This window comes from Grampus griseus (assembly GCF_964374135.1).
Source record: "Grampus griseus genome assembly, chromosome: 5".
Lineage (NCBI taxonomy): Eukaryota > Metazoa > Chordata > Mammalia > Artiodactyla > Delphinidae > Grampus > Grampus griseus.
Window position 1 is genome coordinate 82,834,006 of NC_138998.1, and position 19,619 is coordinate 82,853,624.

Here is a 19,619-nt window from a genome sequence, read left to right on the forward strand (position 1 = left end):
CAATTGTGATTTAATCAGTGAACAGCAGGCTCTGGCATTTGTATGTTTTATTTACTTATTTATTTATTTAGTGTAAAGATTTTTATTTTGACAATATTTGTAGTGTCAAAGCACTGGAAATAGCTTGAATATTTATCAGAAGAGTATGGGATGAAGAAGAACTGTATACCCATTGCCTGAAATACTATGTAGTAATTAATATGTTGATATATATAAATAAATGAAAGCACAACAGTGTTAGTATAATATATATTCTCATTTTTGTAAAAAAGGTGGGGGTACTTATATATGGTATTTTATAAAAATGTAAAAAGATACATCAAACTGTATTGCTCTTTGGTGGGTGTTATTGGAAGGAGGAAAAAACTCATTTTTTGTTTTGGAGCATGTTCTAATTTTGTAATATATTTTAAGTAATAAAATAAAAATGTAGAAAGAAAAAAATTATGAGAAGGAAAAAATCCTTCAATTTAGCAATAACTTTCAAATGATACTTTCAAAAAATTCTATTTAAAAATGTATATGATTTTGAAACAGACTTATACTTCTCTCTTGCCTGTTTTCTCTTAACTCTGCTTCTCTAGTTAAAGTGATGAAATATAGTAAATGGGAAAAAGGGAGGTGGATCTTAGAAGAAATCATTCACATTGTGGAATATACCAAATAATTAAGATTTGACCTTGACTGTTTCTGAGTCCTAATTTTCAAGCACCAATTCTGGTTTGGGGAGCTGATTCCCTCTTTCTGTGCTAATACCCCTTCACCTGAGAGTTTCTCTGCTCTTCCACTCTCTCTGCACCCTATGCCCCATGCCTTCTTATTTCTCATACTGTCCACACTGACATCCCCAGATCACCCTGTCTCTGACCTAATCCCCTCTTTCATTGATGTATAATTGACTTACAATATTATCTTTGTTTCATATGTACAACTTATAGTGATTGGATATTTTTATACATTACTGAATGATCACCAGTCTAGTTACCAACTTTCACCATAGAAAGTCGATATTATTGACTATATTCCTGATGTGGTACAGTAGATCCCCGTGACTAACTTATTTTATAACTAGAAATTTGTACTACGTAATCTCCCTCACCTATTTCACTCATCCTCCCACCCCCCTGCATTCTAGCAACCACCAGCTTGTTCTCTGTATCTGTGAGTCTGTTTATGCTTTATGTTTACTTGATGTTCTGTTTTTTAGATTCCACATATAAGTGAAATCATTTGGTATTTGTCTTTCTCTGTCTGACATTTCACTCAGCATAATACCCTCTCAGTCCATCCATGTTGTTGCAAATGGAAAGATTTTATTCCTTTTTAAGGTTGAGTAATATTTCTTTATTATACCTCTCTTTATTATACGCCTATAAATGTATATCCCCCACATCTTCTTTATCCATTCATCTATTCAAAGACACTTAGGTTGCTTCCATATCTTAGCTATTGTACATGATGCTTCTGTGAACATAGGGGTGCATATGTCTTTTCAAATTACTGTTTTTGTTTTCTTCAGAAAAATACCCAGAAATGGAATTGCTAGATCATATGGTAGTTCTTTTTTTTAATTTTTCAAGGAACTTCAATACTGTTTTCCATACTGGCTGTACCAATTTACATCCCCACCTTCAGCGCACAAAGGCTGCCTCTTCTCCACATCCTTGCCAACATTTGTCATTTGTTGTCTTTTTGATAATAACCATTCTGACAGGTATGAGATCATATCTTATTGTGTTTTGGTTTGCATTTCCCTGATGATCAGTGATGTTGAGCATCTTTTCATGTGTCTTTTGGCCATCTGTATGTCTTCTTTGGAAGACATTCAGGTCCTCTGCCCATTTTTTAATCAGGTTTTTGTTGCTGCTGCTGTTGTTGTTGTTGAGTTATATGAGTTCTTCGTATATTTTGGATATTAACCTTTTATCAGATATATCATTTGCAAATATCCTCTCCCATTAAGTAGGCTTCCTGTTCCCTTCACTGTGCAAAAGCTCTTTAGTTTGATGTAGTCCCATTTGTTTATTTTTGCTTTGGTTTCCCTTGCCTGAAGAGACATTTCCAAAAAAATATTGCTAACTGATGTCAAGGGCATACTGCTTCTTTTCCTCTAGGAGTTTAATGATTGCAGGTCTTACAGTTAAGTCTATAATCTATTTTGAATTTATTTTTATATATGGTCTGAGAAAGTAGCCCAGTTTGATTATTTTGCATGTAGCTCTCCAGTTTTCCTACCCCTTTTATTGAAGAGGCTGCCTTTCCCCCATTGTATATTCTTCTCTTCTTTGTCATAGATTAATTAACCATATAAGCCTGGGTGTATTTATGGGCTCTCTGTTCTGTTCCATGATCTGTTTTTGTGCCAGTACCATACTCTTTTGATTACTTAGCTTTGTAGTAGTCTTAAGTCAGGGAGTGTGATTCCTCCAGCTCTGTTCTTCTTTCTCAAGATTATTTTGGCTTTTGAGGGTCTTTTGTATTTCCATACAAATTTTAAAGTTATTTGTTCTAGTTCCGTGAAAAATATCATTGGTATTTTGATGGGGATTACATTGAATCTGTAGGTTGCCTTGCGTTGTGTGTTCATTTTAACAATATTAATTCTTTCAATCCAAGAATGTGGTATATCTTTCCATCTGTTTGTGTTATCTTTAATTTCTTTCATCAGTGTCTTATAGTTTTCTGAGTACTGGTTTTTACCTCCTTAGGTAAGTTTATTCCTAGGTATTTTATTCTTTTGATGAGATGATAAATGGAATTGTGTCCTTAATTTCTCTTTCTGACAATTTGTTGTTAGTATATATAAATGCAACAGATTTCTGTATATTAATTTTGTATCGTGCAAGTTTACTGAATTCATTGATGAGCTCTAGTAGTTTTCTGGTGATGTCCTTAGGATATTCTATGTATAATGTCATGTCATCTGCAAACAGTGACAGTTTTACCTCTTCCTTTCCAGTTTGGATTTCTATTTCTTTTTCTCCTCCGATTTCTTCTCTTTTTCTTCTCTGATTGCCTAGGACTTCCAAAATTACTTTGAATAAAAGTAGTGAGAGTGAGCATCCAAACATTTAGAGAAGAGTTAACACGTATCCTTCTTAAAGTATCCCAAAAAACTGCAGAGGAAGGAATGCTTCTGAACTCATTCTGTGAGGCCAGCATCACCCTGATTCCAAAACAAGTCAAAGATATCACACACCAAAAAGCAAATTACAGGCCAATATCACTGATGAACATAGATGTGAGAATCCTCAACAAAATATTCGCAAACCAAATCCAATTAAAAGGATACATTAAGTACATCAAAAGGATCATACACCATGAGCAAGTGGGATTTATCCCAGGGATGCAAGAATTTTTCAATATCTGCAAATCAATCAATATGATACACCACATTAAGAAATTGAAGAATAAAAACCATATGATTATCTTAACAGATGCAGAAAAAGCTTTTGACCAAATTCAACATTGATTTATGATGAAAACTCTCCAGAAAGTGGGCATAGAGGGAACATACCTCAACATAATAAAGGTCATATATGACAAACCCAGAGCTAACGTCATGCTCTGTGGTGAAAAGCTGTTCATCCATTCTTTCTCCTGAGTTCATGAACATCTTTACGATCATTACCTTGAACTCTTTATCAGGTAGATTGCTTATATCTACTTCACTTAGTTCTTCTTCTGGAGTTTTGTTTTGTTCCTTCATTTGGAATATATTCCTCTGTCTCCTCATTTTTCCTAATTCTCTGTGTTTATTTCCTGGTATTCAGTAAGTTAGTTACATTTCCTGATGTTGTAAATGTGGCCTTGTGTAGGAGATGTCCTTTGGGACCCAGCAGCACACTCCTCTCTGGTCACCAGAGCTATGTGCTCTAGGGATGCTCCCTGTGTGGCTTTCATGGGCCTTTTTGTTGTGGTGGGGTCATCTACTGTGGAAGCGTTGGTAGGCAGTGTGGCACCCAACCTAGTTGGCTGCCAGGCCCTGCCACCTGCAGTGGCTGCCAGCTCAGTGTGGGTCAGGCTGGGTCCCAGTGTGCTGGCTGTGGGGTTTCACTGGGTCAGGGCTAATGTTGGTCTGCTAGTGGGCATGGCCAGGTCCCAGCACATCTGGATCTGGGGCTGGTGCCAGCCTACTGGTGGGTGGTTCCAGGTCCCAGGCTGCTGGCTACAGAGCCAGGGGGCCAAGGGTTGGTGGCAGCTTGCTGGTGGACAGGTAAGCCCCCAGCACTAACAAGCTAAAGGAAGGACTCCAGAATTATACTTGCCAGCACCAGTATCTTTATGGTAGAAAGGGCTAGGTCCCCATAGGGAGTCCCAATTGCCTCCTCCTCTCTGGGAGGCTCTCCAGTATCAGCAAGTTTTTCTGACCTAGGCTCCTTTCAAATTATTGCCTCTGTGCTGGAACTCATAGCATGTGAAATTTTGTACACACCTTTTAAGAGCAGAGTCTTTGTTTCGTACAGCCCTCTTTCTCTCCTGTACTCAAGCTCTACTGACAAAGTCAGACATTCTGGGGCCTCAGTGCAAAACTCACAGACTGAGGAGGCCAATGTGGGTCTCAGACCCCTCACTTCTTGGGGAGAACCTCTGCAATTGTGATTATCCTCCCATTTGTGGGGCTCCTACTCAGGGATGTGGATCTTGACTATACCGCCTCTCTGCCTATCCTACTAATCTTGTTGTGGTTCCTTCTTTATATCTTCTGTTATGGAAAATCTTTTCTGCCCCTCTTCAGGTTGTTCTTTTAGATGGTTGCTCTTTTAGTAGTTGTAATTTTGATGTGCCTGTGTGAAGAGGTAAGCTTAGGGTCTTTCTACTGTGTCATCTTAGCCACACCAGCACTGGTATGTTTTAAAAAGTTCAAAGTGATTCTTATGGATAGCCATGATTGGGTATTACTGACATAGATAATGGCCAAAGTAATTTCATTTTTTTGCAGAATTTTAATAGCCATTAAAGTCCACAAACTACTATTATTTGATTTAGCTGTCTGTTTTTAAAAATTATTTTAAAAAATTTTAGTGTTTATTTCACCTTCAGGTTACCCAGGTAATAGGACTGAGCCACATTAGGCTTTAACTTCACATTTAAGGTCTGAAGCTTGGAGAAAATATGTGTGACACCTAGAAACAAAATGATTTACTGCTTACCTCTGTAAATCAAAATCAGTGCTGTGGATTAAGTGATTTGTTTTTCTCACTCGGAAATAAAAGAGGGTAGAAGTAGGCTCACTGGCAGCAACATGCCAATGTTTAGTCTTATATGATTTGAAACCTCTTGGAGAGTAAATCCTGAAAATAGGGCTTATAAATTCAAGGAAGTAGAAATAATAGAGGATGAAGAAAGAGACACAGAAAATGTAAAGTAAAACTATACCTCAAAACTGCTGTTATGTAGTTGATGAACTTTTTCTTGGCTCCAGCTACCTTTTTATAATTCATTTATGGAAGTTATAAACTCTTTCAGAGAATATATTTTCAGGGTTAAACTATTTTTTTAAGTTATCACATATGAAATTTGCTGATTCATTCTGGTATCATATAAATTATAAGTCAAGATTTGAAATATTGTCAACATGAGACTTTATGAGTAAAAACAACATCTCCAGGGTAAAGCAAGGAAATGGATGTATATTTCTAGAAAGATGTAGCGAAAATCTGGAAAAATCAGAATTTCTAGAGATAGAAGTTACTGAAAAATTTTCAAATTAGGTAATTTTCAAATTAGGTAATTATTTTCTCCCTTTGTGTTAAATCAAAAAGTTAGATCTAACTTTGGATTACAACACTTATGATCAAAGGTATTAGTCCCTATTGTTTGCATAACTTTCTTTTTAGTTTGGTTGCAGAAATGTAGTATGATGATAAAGTATGAGAAATATGTAGCTTCTTGATGTAGATCTCATGAACATTTTTCAAATTTGCAAAAAAAAGTTACCTCTCACTTATAGAATAAACTCTCTGAGAAAAGAAAAACTTTTTATTGTCATAATCTAGGATGAGTTATTATAGATAGTCCCTTAGAAAATAGAGGAAGCCCTTCTGTACTACTAAATATATGATTTCACTATTAAGTATTCAAATTTTTGTGCCTATTTTTAAAGATATGATGATGTAGGGCAGGCAGAACTGATTTCTCCATAAGGAGTATATAGCCACTTGAAATTTTTTAGGACCTAAGTTACAAATCATTTCTGTGTGACTTGTCAATCATGTCATCAATAAATTATCAACTCCAACCAAAAAAAATGTAAAGAATTTCTTCAATGTAAATTTCCTGGTGGACTTAAATATTGGTTATTATTTTCTTCGGCATGAAAATTCTTCAAAAATAATTCTCAGAAAAGGGTGCAATCCAATTTATACTATTTGCATTCTCTTTTTCTCTATTTTCCATAGAATTGCATAGAGTTATTTGGTTCTGTCATCTCCTTATCTTAACTTTGTCCTAGTTCTGCAACTGTTTTCAGTTGTGAAACATGACAAAGTGAACCAAGGACTGGACTTATAATCAGAAACTAGAGGTTTGGCTTTGACACTATCATTTATTAACTGTAACATAAACTGAGCATGTAATCTAATTTATATGAGCCTGTTTCATTCCTGCTAAAATGAGAATAGTAATGTTTGTTGATATAGTCATGATGGGTAACAAGAGAGAGAAGAGACATGATGAATACAAAATGGTTTACAAATTTTAGGGGGTGTACGCATGTATTTATTATTATTTCAAAATAAATGACAACTTCTGCAAGAGAAATTTAAAAGCGCAATGAACTCAAGGTTGTACTTTTAATTTGATCTAGATATCTTTATCCTCCTTGAGTTAAATGCCTTTTCCCCTTTATGTGTCAGCATGGGCTTTAACTCTTTAAAAGTGCTTATTCCCTTTACAGTAATATACTTCATATCAGTCAGTCCAAATAAGATTCATTCTTTTTTTTTTTTTTGCGGTACGCGGGTCTCTCACCGCTGTGGCCTCTCCTGTTGCGGAGCACAGACTCCAGACGCGCAGGCTCAGCGGCCATGGCTCACGAGCCCAGCCTCTCCGCGGCATGTGGGATCTTCCCGGACCAGGGCAAGAACCCGTGTCCCCTGCATCGGCAGGCGGGCTCTCAACCACTGTGCCACCAGGGAAGCCCAAGATTCATTCTTTTAATGGAACTTTTGACTAAGGAATTATTTAAGTCAAAAATAGAGGCTCAGAAATAATAACTGATATTATAAGTAATTGGGCACTCGATTCTGCCATCTGGTGCCTATTAACTTACCCTTGCTAATGCCAGTATTTGGAGAATTCAACTCCCCCTGAAATATGTTTCAAAGAAAAAAATATATATGAAAGAAACGAATTTCTTACACTGTCACTCATAAATTTTTTTAAATGCAAATCTGATCATGACACCCTTCTACCTGGAAACATCTTCTTTTTGTGCTCAAGGTAAACACAAATCCTTATATTGTCCTCAGGTATTTAACCACAAACTACTTCATCAATCTTATTTTCATTATCTCCTCACTACATGTCTTACACTTAGCTTTACCAAACTTTTTGCCATTTCTCCTAAACACATCAGGTACTTCCATTCCTCAGAGAACATGATGCTTCCTCTGCCTAAAATGTCATTCTCTTCTCTTATTACCTAGTGAAATTCTAGTAATTTTTTAAAAATCCAGCTCAAATATCAATTCCTCTGTGAAGTCTTGCCTGATTCTCCAGGGAAGGTTAAACATCATTTCAGTATGCTCTCAGAGCACATGCTTCTAGAATAAGACCCAGTACTTTATAAAATGATAATTTGTGTGTGTGTGTCTACTTATTCCAACAGATTGTAAGCAGAGGCTCTATCTTGTTCTCTCTTTTTGTCTGCCACCTTGCAGTCTCTGGCACATATCAGGCTCTGATAAATATTTGCTGAATGAATGATTGAATGATTCAATCAGGGAGTCATTTAGCACTTTGTCAGGCCACACTACTTGAAGTAAAAAATCATCGAAGACGTGGATGGACCTAGAGACTGTCATACAGAGTGAAGTAAGTCAGAAAGAGAAAAACAAATATTGTATGTTAACGCATATATGTGGAATCTGAAAAAATTGGTATAGATGATCTTATTTACAAAACAGAAATAGAGACGCAGACATAGAGAACCAACATATGGATACCAAGGGAGAAAGAGGGAGAGGTGGGATAAATTGGGAGATTGGGATTGACATATATACACTATTGATACTATGTATAAAATAGATAACTAATGAAAACCTACTGTATAGCACAGGGAACTCTACTCAGTTCTCTGTGGTGACCTAAATGAGAAGGAAATCCAGAAAAGAGGGAATATATGTATACATATAGCTGATTCACTTTGCTGTACTGTAGAAACTAACACAACATTGTAAAGCAACTATACTCCTATAAAAAATGTTTAGAAATAAAAAAATCAACAACAGCTTTTGAAAAGCAATCACCATTGCACAGACTACTTATTAAATGGGAAAAGAACAACTTTTTAATATTTTGCTAATAAAAATCAGACAATAGTAAATTGATAACTGCAGATTTCAGGCACCATGAGAAAAACATCCATGGCTCAGCAAGATTAAATATTTCAGTTCTTTGCTTTGAGAAGAATCATAGAATCATATGGTAAAATTGCTGTTAAGGGTAATCTAGTCCAACTCCCCACATTGTGAACAGACACCTCCAGTTTCCATATTCTCATTAATATCTCAGGTGAGATATCATATTGTGTGTGAGCAATTCTTATGTTAAGAAGTTCTTATTTACTTTGAGTTGAAATCTATATCTAGTATTCTCAACCCATTATTTTAGTATATCCCTTGAGGCCATGCAGAGTAAATCTAATATGAAGTTTTCAAATATTTGAAACCTTTCTTATTCTAGTTATTCCCCCAATCCCATAAGTAGTAACATGCAATTCCCTTGATTCTTTCAACTATCTCTTGTCTGTTAGGATTCTAGTCTTGCACCATTTTTGTCCCCTTTCTTTGAATATTATAGTAGTTCTGGGTCACTCTGTATCACAACATTGACCATGTCATCTGATCATTGTTGACGAGAGTGGGAATGTTATCTTTCTCATTCTAGATACTGTTATTCTGTTAGCACAGTTTAAGATTTAATCTGATTTTTTAAAAATGTTCATGTCACACAGTTGACTCATATTGACCTTACTGGAGATACTATCTCTTTCTATCTAAGGATAAAGTAACAGTTCACTGAGATATTATCTAATAATAATGTTAGAGAAGGAGCCAAGTAATCATCAGTAAAGAAGGAGAAAAAATTAAACAAAAGGGCAAAAATTGTGTGAATTAAATATAGACACCATGCACTGGTTAAAAACTATTGAAAATATTATGCTAAAATGCTAAATTTTTGGATTTTGCCACTTTCATATTGCAGACATATTAAGCAAAGTATTTAGTAGTTTTTAGAACTACAGTATAATTTAAATTTCAGTGTTTTTAGCATTTCCATTGAATATAGCACAACAATGTTAATAATTTATAAAAGCATATATTTTTTATGGAATTTGTGACTTCTCTAAGTTTGGATACATTCTTTATATTTAGAGATAAACTTGTTTCAGGAAAATATACCTTCAATTTTATAATAAAAATTCAATGAAAAATATGATTGATATAGCAAAAAGTATCTTAAGAAAACTTCCCTGGCATGAGTTTAGTCCAATAAACAAGTAATGCATGTTATTTTCACTTCTTACTTTCTTGAATACTTAGGAATTTACTAAGTATGTGCAGTATATTTACTGATGTGACTGGTTGTGTTTCATCTATTTGTTTGTAATTTTTAACTTTCTGTTTAGATTTTAAACCCTATAAGGCCAACTCAGTGTTCTTCTTGTGTTGTATTTCTTCTTGTGCTCTTTTAGTGTTTTATGGTGTTATTATGTACTCAAGGAACAAGCTTTTTCATTGAAGATTGGTTTGTGAGTGCTTGCTTTCCTCTCTTCACAAATGCATTTTGGATTAATGTGTATTGGTTAACCTCCCTTCAAACTTGTATAGATTTTCCTTGTAGGTCTTTGAAACTGTGACATTTATCATCATATGTAGGCTTTAGATTGGAAGTTTAATCCTGAAAAGCTGCTTATTTCTTTTTTATACATTTGACTATAGCTTAGTCACGTGTGACTACGTAGATGGTAGTGGCACCTGTGTGAAACTTCACTGTTAGAATATGGCTAAATTTTCTATGGTTAGGATAACTGAGTTAATTATTTAATCACAATTTTCAACTCATTTGCACTGTTTAGAAATTAAAATGAAATTCTGTACATTAAAATAATAAAAAATAAATGTTTCTAGTAGTTATTTTTATTTAAAAAATAGCACTCAAAGCAAAATTTAAAGGAATAGCCATATCTAGGTTCAGTCATGTGTTTTTTATACTAATCTCCTGTCAATCACTGCTTAAAACCCCTTCCCACCGCAGATTAAGTCATCCAGTATATTCATACTTCTACTCAAAGCCTGCTAGCTCTTATGTGTCTCAGCTCCAATTGTTTTTTAGAATAGTTTAGATTCAGGTATTTTGTAAGAGGATTTTTGTTTTAAACTACCAACTATATCTAAGTTTTGAAAGTCCTATTTACTTAGTTAAAATTCATGACTTTGGATAGATGTAGGTTTAACAACTACACTACTCTGTGTTTGTGACTTTGGTCAGTTTTCTTGATCTCATGGTCTTTGTTTCTAAACTAGGTGGATCTCATCAGATTGTTAAGGAAAGAATTGTGATATTTTATGAAGATTGCTGAATATTGTGCTTGTCATTAGTAAGAGCTCAGTAAATAATAATTATCATAACTTATTATCATTATCCTATCAGTTTTCTCTGTATCACCCATTTGAATTAGTAACTTCCCTGTCTCTTAAAGATTGTCCTGAATGTAGCGCTCGCTTCATTGTAAAACTAATTTCATTCCTTCAGGGATGAAACTGAGTTTTATTTTGGATTGCTTCCTGCTAATCTTAGGGAATATTCTTGGTTTACTTTTTGTACCTTCATGATAAGTTCTTTGAGGGATTAGAGTTCTTTCAAAGGATTATTTTTTCATTCTCTTGGCCAAATTAGAAAAAGAAAGTCATACTATTTCTTTAGCCCAATGCCTAGAAGGGTGATTTCCCCATCAATTTTTTGTTTGTTCTTTTTTGGAGGGGCAAGGGCAAGTAAAAAGTTACAAAGCTCTCCCACCATTTTTACCCCTTTTATTTTTATTGTGGTAAAATTAATATAATATTTACCATCTTCAACCATTTTTAACTGGCACTTATATTGCTGTGCAACCATCACCACCACTCATCTCAAGAACTTTTTTGATTTTGAAAAATTGAAACTATACACATTAAATAAAAACTCCATATTCTCCTGTCTCCCCCCATCCCCTGGAAACCATCATTCTACTTTCTGACTCTGATTTTGACTTCTCTAAGCACCTCAAATAAGTGGAATCATACAGTATTTGTCTTTTTTTGCTTGGCTTATTTCACTTAACATAATATCCTCAAGGTTCACCCATGTTGTAGCATATGTCAGAATTTCCCTCCTTTTTAAGGCTAATATTGCACTGTATGTGTATATTACATTTTGCTTATTCATTCATCCATCCATGGACACTTGGGTTTCTCCTATGTTTTAGCTATTGTGAATAATGCTATTATGAACATGGGTGTACAAATACCTCTTTGAGACCTGGCTTTCAATTGTTTTTAGTATATACCCAGAAATGGAATTGCTGGATCATATGGTAATTCTGTTTTTAACTTTTGGAGGAACTGCCATGTGGTTTTCCACAGCGGCTGTAACATTTTACATTCCCACCAATTGTGTACAAGCATTCTACATTCTCCACATCCCGTCAACACTTGTTATTTTCTGGAGGGTTTTGTTTTGTTTTGTTTGTTTTGATAGTAGTCATCCTAATGAGTACGGGGTAGTATCTCATAGTAGTTTTGATTTGTATTTCCCTAATAATTAGTGATGTTGAGCATCTTTTCATATGTTAATTGGCTATTTGTATATCTTCTTTTGAGAAATGTCTGTTCAAGTGTTTTGCCTATTTTTGAATCAGGGTGTTTGTTTATTTGTTGTTGTTGAGTTTTAGATGTTCTTTGTGTATTCTTGATATCAGTCCCTTATCAGATATATGATTTGCAAATGTTTACTCCTATATGTTTCTTTTTTACACTGTTGATAGTGTCTTTTGATGCACAGATTAAAAAAAATATATTAAGTCCAATTTGTCTACTTTTTCTTTTGTTGCGTGTGCCTTTGGTGTCATATCCAAGAAGCCATTGCTAAATTCAATGTTGTCAAGCTTTTATGCTATGTTTTCTTCTAATGTTTTATAATTTTAGGTCTTGCATTTAGGTCATGGATCCATTTTGAGTAATTTTTGTATATGGTGTTAGGTAAGGGTCCAATTTCATTCTTTTGTATAGGGATATCCAGTTTTCCTAGCACCATTTGTTGAAAAGACTGTCTTTCCCATTGAATGGTCTTGGCACTCTTAATGAAAATCATGTGACCATAATATGTGAGGATTTATTTCTGGACTCTAGTCTATTTTATGGTTCTATATGTCTTTCTTTATGTTCTACCACACTGTTTTGAATACTATAACTTTTTAGTAAGTTTTGACATCAGGAGATATGAGTCCTCCAGCTTCATTCTTCTTTTTCAGGATTATTTTGGCTATTCAAGAATATTGTGTATTTGTCTTTTACCCCATAATTGTTTTTGTATGATGAATAACATGTGATTTTTATACATCAAACATCTGCACTTCTATCCCTAGCAAATATTCTAAAATATTTATGCAACTTGTTCTTTTTTTGTTTTGTTTTGTTTTTGCGGTACGTGGGCCTCTCACTGTTGTGGCCTCTCCCGTTGTGGAGCACAGGCTTCGGACGCGCAGGCTCAGGGGCCATCACGGGCCCAGCCGCTCCGCAGCATGTGGGATCTTCCCAGACCGGGGCACGAACCCGTGTCCCCTGCATCGGCAGGCGGACTCTCAGCTACTGCGCCACCAGGGAAGCCCAGCAACTTGTTCTTTCTTGTAGCTACTATATAACTTATCTCCTCCTGTCTCTTCCCCCCTCCCCATATCTCCTGCATCTACATACTTTCCTTTCCCCATTACTCAGGTTTAAAAAAAAATCACAGGTTTCTTTAAAGAAGAATCACCTATAAAGTGATTTCTTCATAATATCCAATCATATCACTCATTCAACCAATAATTTATTGTGTGCTTACTGTCAAAGCAGTTTTATAGAAAGAACTCAATCTGGACCTTATTACATAAAACATGCTATTATTTTGCCTTTTATTTCACATGAAAAATTCTATAAAATATATTTTTAAAAGGATTAGGACCACCAAATAGGCCCAAGAAGTCATGATTCTTACCACTGGTTAATTTAACTCATTTAAAACAATTGAATTTTCCCACTTCTCTTGAAAGCTCAAAGGGAGACAATTTTGTCTTGATAGTATGACACTAACTTATCTTTTGATAAATATGTTAAAAGCAACCAGTCTGATGTATTCAGGGTTGGATACCATGCCCTAATTTTTGTTGACTAGTGACCTCTAAAACTTATTACATTTGAGCCCACTTAATATCAAATCACCTAATGGAAGCACATTTCTTTCTACCAAATCATTTTGTACTAATTCAGTACAATTTTACCCATTTAATATCAATTGACACTAAACGATTTCCTGTGCAATGTCAATTGAAAATCACTGATTTCCTGCTAATACAGCACTTAGTGTCAATTTCTGTGTGCAGCAAAAGCATTTTTTCAATTAACTACACCATATAATTTTTTGTTTTTAGTTGTTTTCATGTCCCGTAAGACAATAGTTTTGTAAAACAAAGACATAAGAAGGAGAAAAAGATTACTTTCTTCCTTGGCATTTAATAATTTAAATATAATGATTTTATTTCTAACCTATAGGAAGTCAATAGCTTATTGGAAAACTTTGGAATATATCAAGCAATGTTGCAGTAAATTGGCATTAGCAGTAAGTAGTACTGTATGTTTTGGGACATTGCATATACTAGTTTATATGTAGAAAAATGTTTTGACTAACAAAAAAATTCTTACTAGTACCCCCTCTCATGATTTAGCTCAAGAAGACCTATTATTGAATAGAGATGAGGTCATTTAATATCCTCTTATTAGAAAAATGAGGCAATATTACCTTCACTAATTCATGAAAATTTAGAAAGATCATGGCCTAGCACAGCTAGGTTAACACAGATGAAGCTGTTCTTCTGATGAGATAATAGCAGGTTTACTCAGCAAGTGTGAGTATTTCTGTGTTACTCAGTATGTATCTCCCATTTTGAATGGTGATGGAGAAGGAAGGAAATTGGAGTTGACTTGCCCTGTCCTAGAGAATAAGGAAGAGATATATATAAAAACATAGAAAATTATTCAAAGCTATAAATAAAATAAGTATATATTGAAAGTTTATTCAAATACTAAGCTATTTAGCCAAATACATAATAAGATACCTAATTAGAATAGGGCATGGTCTCTTCCTGTAATAGAGGTCAACATCTGATGAGAGAGAAAGTATTCACAAATGAGAAATAATTAAATAACAATAAACTTTAAGTGATAAATTGTGGGACACAGTCTGTAAGTGGTGTATGTCTTTAGATTTTTTAAAAAATCAATATGTACTGAAGGTGCTCTAGGGTGAATCATTGAGTTCTATACTGAAGGAAGCTTCTGGTCTGTCTTGGCAAGAAGGACAGAATAAACTCTCATTAAGTAGATAAGTTTTTTTTTTCTTTCAGCCTTTTTATACTGTTTGATCCTTCTTATACTGTTGACATTAGCTCTATTTTTTTTTTTGTTTTTTTTGTTTTTTTGTTTTTTTTTGCTGTATGCGGGCCTCTCACTGTTGTGGCCTCTCCCGTTGTGGAGCACAGGCTCCGGACGCGCAGGCTCAGCGGCCATGGCTCACGGGCCCAGCTGCTCCGCAGCATGTGGGATCTTCCCAGACCAGGGCACGAACCCGCGTCCCCTGCATCGGCAGGCGGACTCTCAACCACTGCGCCACCAGGGAAGCCCGACATTAGCTCTATTTTTGAATAATCCTGATTAAAAGAGATTTCAGCAATATTTCAAAATCATATTTTTCGAATGTGTGGTACATGTTAGTTATAGTGATAGGCACTGGGAATAAGAGAGAAGTAAATATAGTCCTTTCTCTTGAGGAACTTCACTCATAGGAGTGGAATGATATATGCACACACAGATATTAATATATGTAATAATAACTTGATGGTATGCAACAGTATGCTACTGGTAAACAAAGGAAGGCACCTATTGCAGCCTGGAAATTCAGGGAAAACTTCTTGGTGTCTGTGGAGATATAGGAAATGATCCTTGAAAAATGAATAGGAGATGACTAGATGAGGGAGGGAATATCTCTTAGGTCAGAGGGAACTGCGTGAGAAAAAGCATGGAGATTATAAACATGGTGTGTGTTGGAAGCCATTATACCCAAACAAACATATATGTTACAAAGTTGGGATCATAACATATATACTGTTTTGTAACATTTTCTTCATTTAATAGCATACACTGATCATTTTTTCAAAGATTTTTAATTATTTTCACAGGACTTTAAAAATATTGCTACATGGTATTCTGTCACATGTTGCAAATAGTTTTTTCTGAATTTATTATTTGACTTTTTTTTTCCAAGTCAAAAGAGCTTTTATTCATTTTTAAAATATCACATATGAGCCTGGCCTCTTGCGGTTTCTGTAACTGGATCACTCAGATCTTATTCATCAGCCTGCTGAACTGTTCCTTTTTTAGAAACATAGATACCATCCAAAATTTTTCTGATATCCTTGTTTTTTACTGTTGTGGCTTGCTGAATCAAAGCAGCTGAATTTGACACAAGTTCAATGTCATTTCCTTCAAGAATCAACTCATCTTTCTGGGCTTGAGATACTGAACAAGCAACACCTGGCCTCATCCGAACCCTGCGGATGTATTTTTCACCCAAAAAAATTCGGATTTCAACAAGAGAACCATTCTCCTGAATAACAATGTTGATGGGGAAGTGAGCATACACAGACCTCATCTTGTAACGGAAGCCCAGTGTAACACCCTTGATCATGTTCTGTACATGACTACAGATAGTGTGAACAGTGGCCAGTTCCTTCCTATTCCCCCACCATTTGTCAACCCGGAGCCTCTTCTTTTTCTTCCCAAGGAGACTGAGTTCTACATTTATGTGATTAAAGTCCCTCCGCAGGGTGCCTCTGGGGCCCTTCACAATAACTGTGCGTCCCTTCAGAGTAATGTCGACTAGGAGAGAACGTATTCGTGAGGTCTCGGAACAAGGTATAGAGTGTGTAGTAAAGATGTAAGAAAAATGCAAGCACCAAGTCTCGTACCATTTTCTGGAATGTCGACAGTCTGATTGCTGAGAATGGTCTTCATTCTCGCAGTAGATGCGGCAAAGAGCTATTATTTGACTTTTAATGTTGTTTGTTTTTGCTATATAGAACTTTTCATTTTTTATACGTTCAAATCTACTATTTTTTTAAAAACCTGCTATATTTTCCTAATGGCTTCTGCCTTCACTCTTATGCTTAGAAAGACCTCTCCCACTTAGATTAAAAATCTTCCTATATTTGCTTCTAGTTCTTTTATGGTTTCATTGTTTACATATAACTCTTTAAACCATCTGGAATTTTATTTTGATATACAGTGTGAGATAGGCTCTAAATTTACTCTGTTCTAAATATTTAACCAGTTGTCCCAGCACCATCAATTGAAAAATCTATGTTTTCCCCGTTGATTTGAAATGCATTATTTATCATATGCTAAATACTTAATTTACAAATGGGTTTGTTTCATGCCTTTCTATTCCATTTCCAGCCTTTCTATTTTTTCTCTTCAGTTCTTTCAGTTTCTGTATTCTTTACTTGGACTATGCTATTTTAACAATTGTGGCTTTTACAATTACAGTTTAAACCTGTTAATGAGAGTCCCCTTTTATTATTTTTTCATTTTATAAAATTATTGACTATTTTCATCCAGTAATTTCTTCCATAATAACTTTAGAATAACTTAATCATGGTCCCTGCCCCCCACTCCCCTACACCTCCTGCCCAACTTTCAATTTCATTGGACTTCTAATAGGGGTTGCACTACATTTATGAGCCTTTTGGGGAGAAATGACATATAGGTTTATTAGGTCGAAAAACTAGAATTGAAACTTTAGTTAAAGGGTCCATTTTAGTTATAGTGACTATACATTACACCTGTAAAGAAATGCCTGTGTTTGACAACAGGTGTTTTTTGTTGTTATTGTTTTGGTTTGGGGATTTTTTTTTTGCTCTTGTTATTTTTGCTTTTTATTTTCTATATTTTTCTTTTTATAAACCCACATGTGTTTTTCACATTGAAAAATAAATTCTTTAAATTTTTTTGTTTACCTAATCAATGAACAGAAGTGAGAAAAGAAGGGAGAGATTTTGCTAAAGGGAGGCACAGGTCAAGGGGATTTGCATTAGGATGAAGGTTATTTACATGTTCTGAAAAATAAGGAGCCAGTAAAGAAGACACTGAAGATAAGGGGAGAGAAGTGATAATTGATAGAGCAAAGTCTCAGAGATTTTAGGAGGGTATAAAAATCAAGTATACAAGTGAAGGGATTGACCTCAAGTAGAAGGATAATGATAGTGGATTGGAAGATAAATAAATGAAAATACAACATGCATTGAGTCTATCTCATTGTCACAATAACTCTGTGATTAGGTATTATTGTTCTACGGATAAGGAAATTGAGTTCTAAAGATACTAGGTGAAGAACAATTAACTTTCAGAAAACTTTGGTGAGATAAGATCTGAGATTCGTACAATTGAAGTGAGACATTTATATATTAATGATGAAATGATTTCAGACTACCAGGAGTTATTTGGGATAGATTGTCAGTAAGCATAGTACAGTGAACAGCAGAAAGTGGATGAGGGAGAATCGTCATAAATAGTCCTAGTGAGAATGGACCTTATTTAACTTACTTCAATTTTCTCCATTTTAAAATATCTTGTCTTGACCCCCAAACTAAACATTAGTTATTTCTTAAGCTTCCCATTGAAGCTTGAAATCTGTAAAAATACTCATTCCTGTGTCTTCCATGTCTCTCATTAAATGTCTCTGGATATTGAGATATATCCCTGACTTTGTAACATTCCTTTACATCAGTGTGTTTTTCTGTTTATACAATCTTCAATCTATCCACTTAAATTTATTATGCCAATTACTTTGGGTTAGGCATTGTTAACATTGGTGACACAAATATAGAAGAGGTTTCAACTATTAATGCAGACTCCTTCATTATGATATTGCAGAATCTGTAAAATTTCATGTCATAGGAGAATCGGGAAATATTTATGCAAAATATTCACATAGGTATCAAGCCTGGGAGCAAACACAGAACTTATTCTGATTTAAACCCTTCATTTTACAGGGGAGAAAACCTAAGTTCACAGATATTAAATTATTTTTTCCTATAAGAATTACATTAAATAATCTGTGTTTTCCTCAATAGGTACAATTTTGATTATGTGATTCAATGAATCATTTTTTTGATATATTTAAATATGTCTGATTTTATTTTACTCCTATTATTGTGAGAATCATGCATTTCCAATTAAAAAACAGTCCTGTGCTAAATTTTGTATCTGAAGTAAACCTTCATAATAACATCAAACAATAAGGCAAACTTTTATAATTTTAAATCAATATAGTCCCTTTTAGTAACAGTAGCTACGAACAGTAACTACTACTACTAGCAATCGTAATTAGATATAATTGTATTTCCTAAGTGAATAAATATGCAGCATGCTGTTTGTTTAAAAATAATAATGTCAAGGCATATAAAGGCACGTTTTATGTGGAATTTTTAACCCCTTGCTGTTGTGATTGAAGTGTATGAGGAGGTTCTTCTTAAAATTTCTTTCAAAACAGCTAACTATACAGTTAAAATTCCCGGCATTAGCAACCAGTTCCTTTCAAATAGAATGACTTACTAATACGCAAAAGAGATGTGATGTACATGCTTTACTCTTTTAATATCCAGTGTGACTTAATTTGTGAGACTGTTTTCCCAAGACACCTATCAGGAGGTATGTCTTGAGGGGAAAGATGGGATTAACCAATAGGTAAGTTTTTTTTTTTTTTTAACATCTTTTTTGGAGTATAATTGCTTGAAAATGGTGTGTTAGTTTCTCCTTTATAGCAAAGTGAATCAGTATACATATACATATATCCCCATATCTCTTCCCTCTTGCATCCCCCTCCCTCCCACCCTCCCTATCCCACCCCTCTAGGTGGTCACAAAGCACAGAGCTGATCTCCCTATGCTATGCACCTGCTTCCCACTAGCTATCTATTTTACGTTTGGTAGTGTATATATGTCCATGCCACTCTCTCACTTTGTCCCAGCTTACCTTTCCCCTCCCCATATCCTCAAGTCCATTCTCTAGTAGGTCTGCGTCTTTATTCCCGTCTTGCCCCTAGGT

General features: G+C 34.8%; 2 protein-coding genes across 2 annotated transcripts in view; one reads left to right on the plus strand and one right to left on the minus strand.

Annotated features, from left to right (window-relative positions):
• Window positions 1-19,619, plus strand: part of ZBTB20 (zinc finger and BTB domain containing 20) — a 797,618-nt gene that overhangs the window by 110,002 nt on the left and 667,997 nt on the right. The gene's annotated exons all lie outside the window — the stretch shown is intronic.
• LOC309822811 (large ribosomal subunit protein uL6-like) lies at window positions 15,766-16,548 on the minus strand. The gene is made up of 2 exons (XM_082654846.1): window positions 16,484-16,548; window positions 15,766-16,394 (listed from the first exon to the last, which is right to left on the minus strand). The coding sequence occupies exons 1-2, from the start codon at window positions 16,527-16,529 to the stop codon at window positions 15,862-15,864; spliced, it is 579 nt and encodes a 192-aa protein (XP_082510972.1). The 5' UTR covers window positions 16,530-16,548; the 3' UTR covers window positions 15,766-15,861.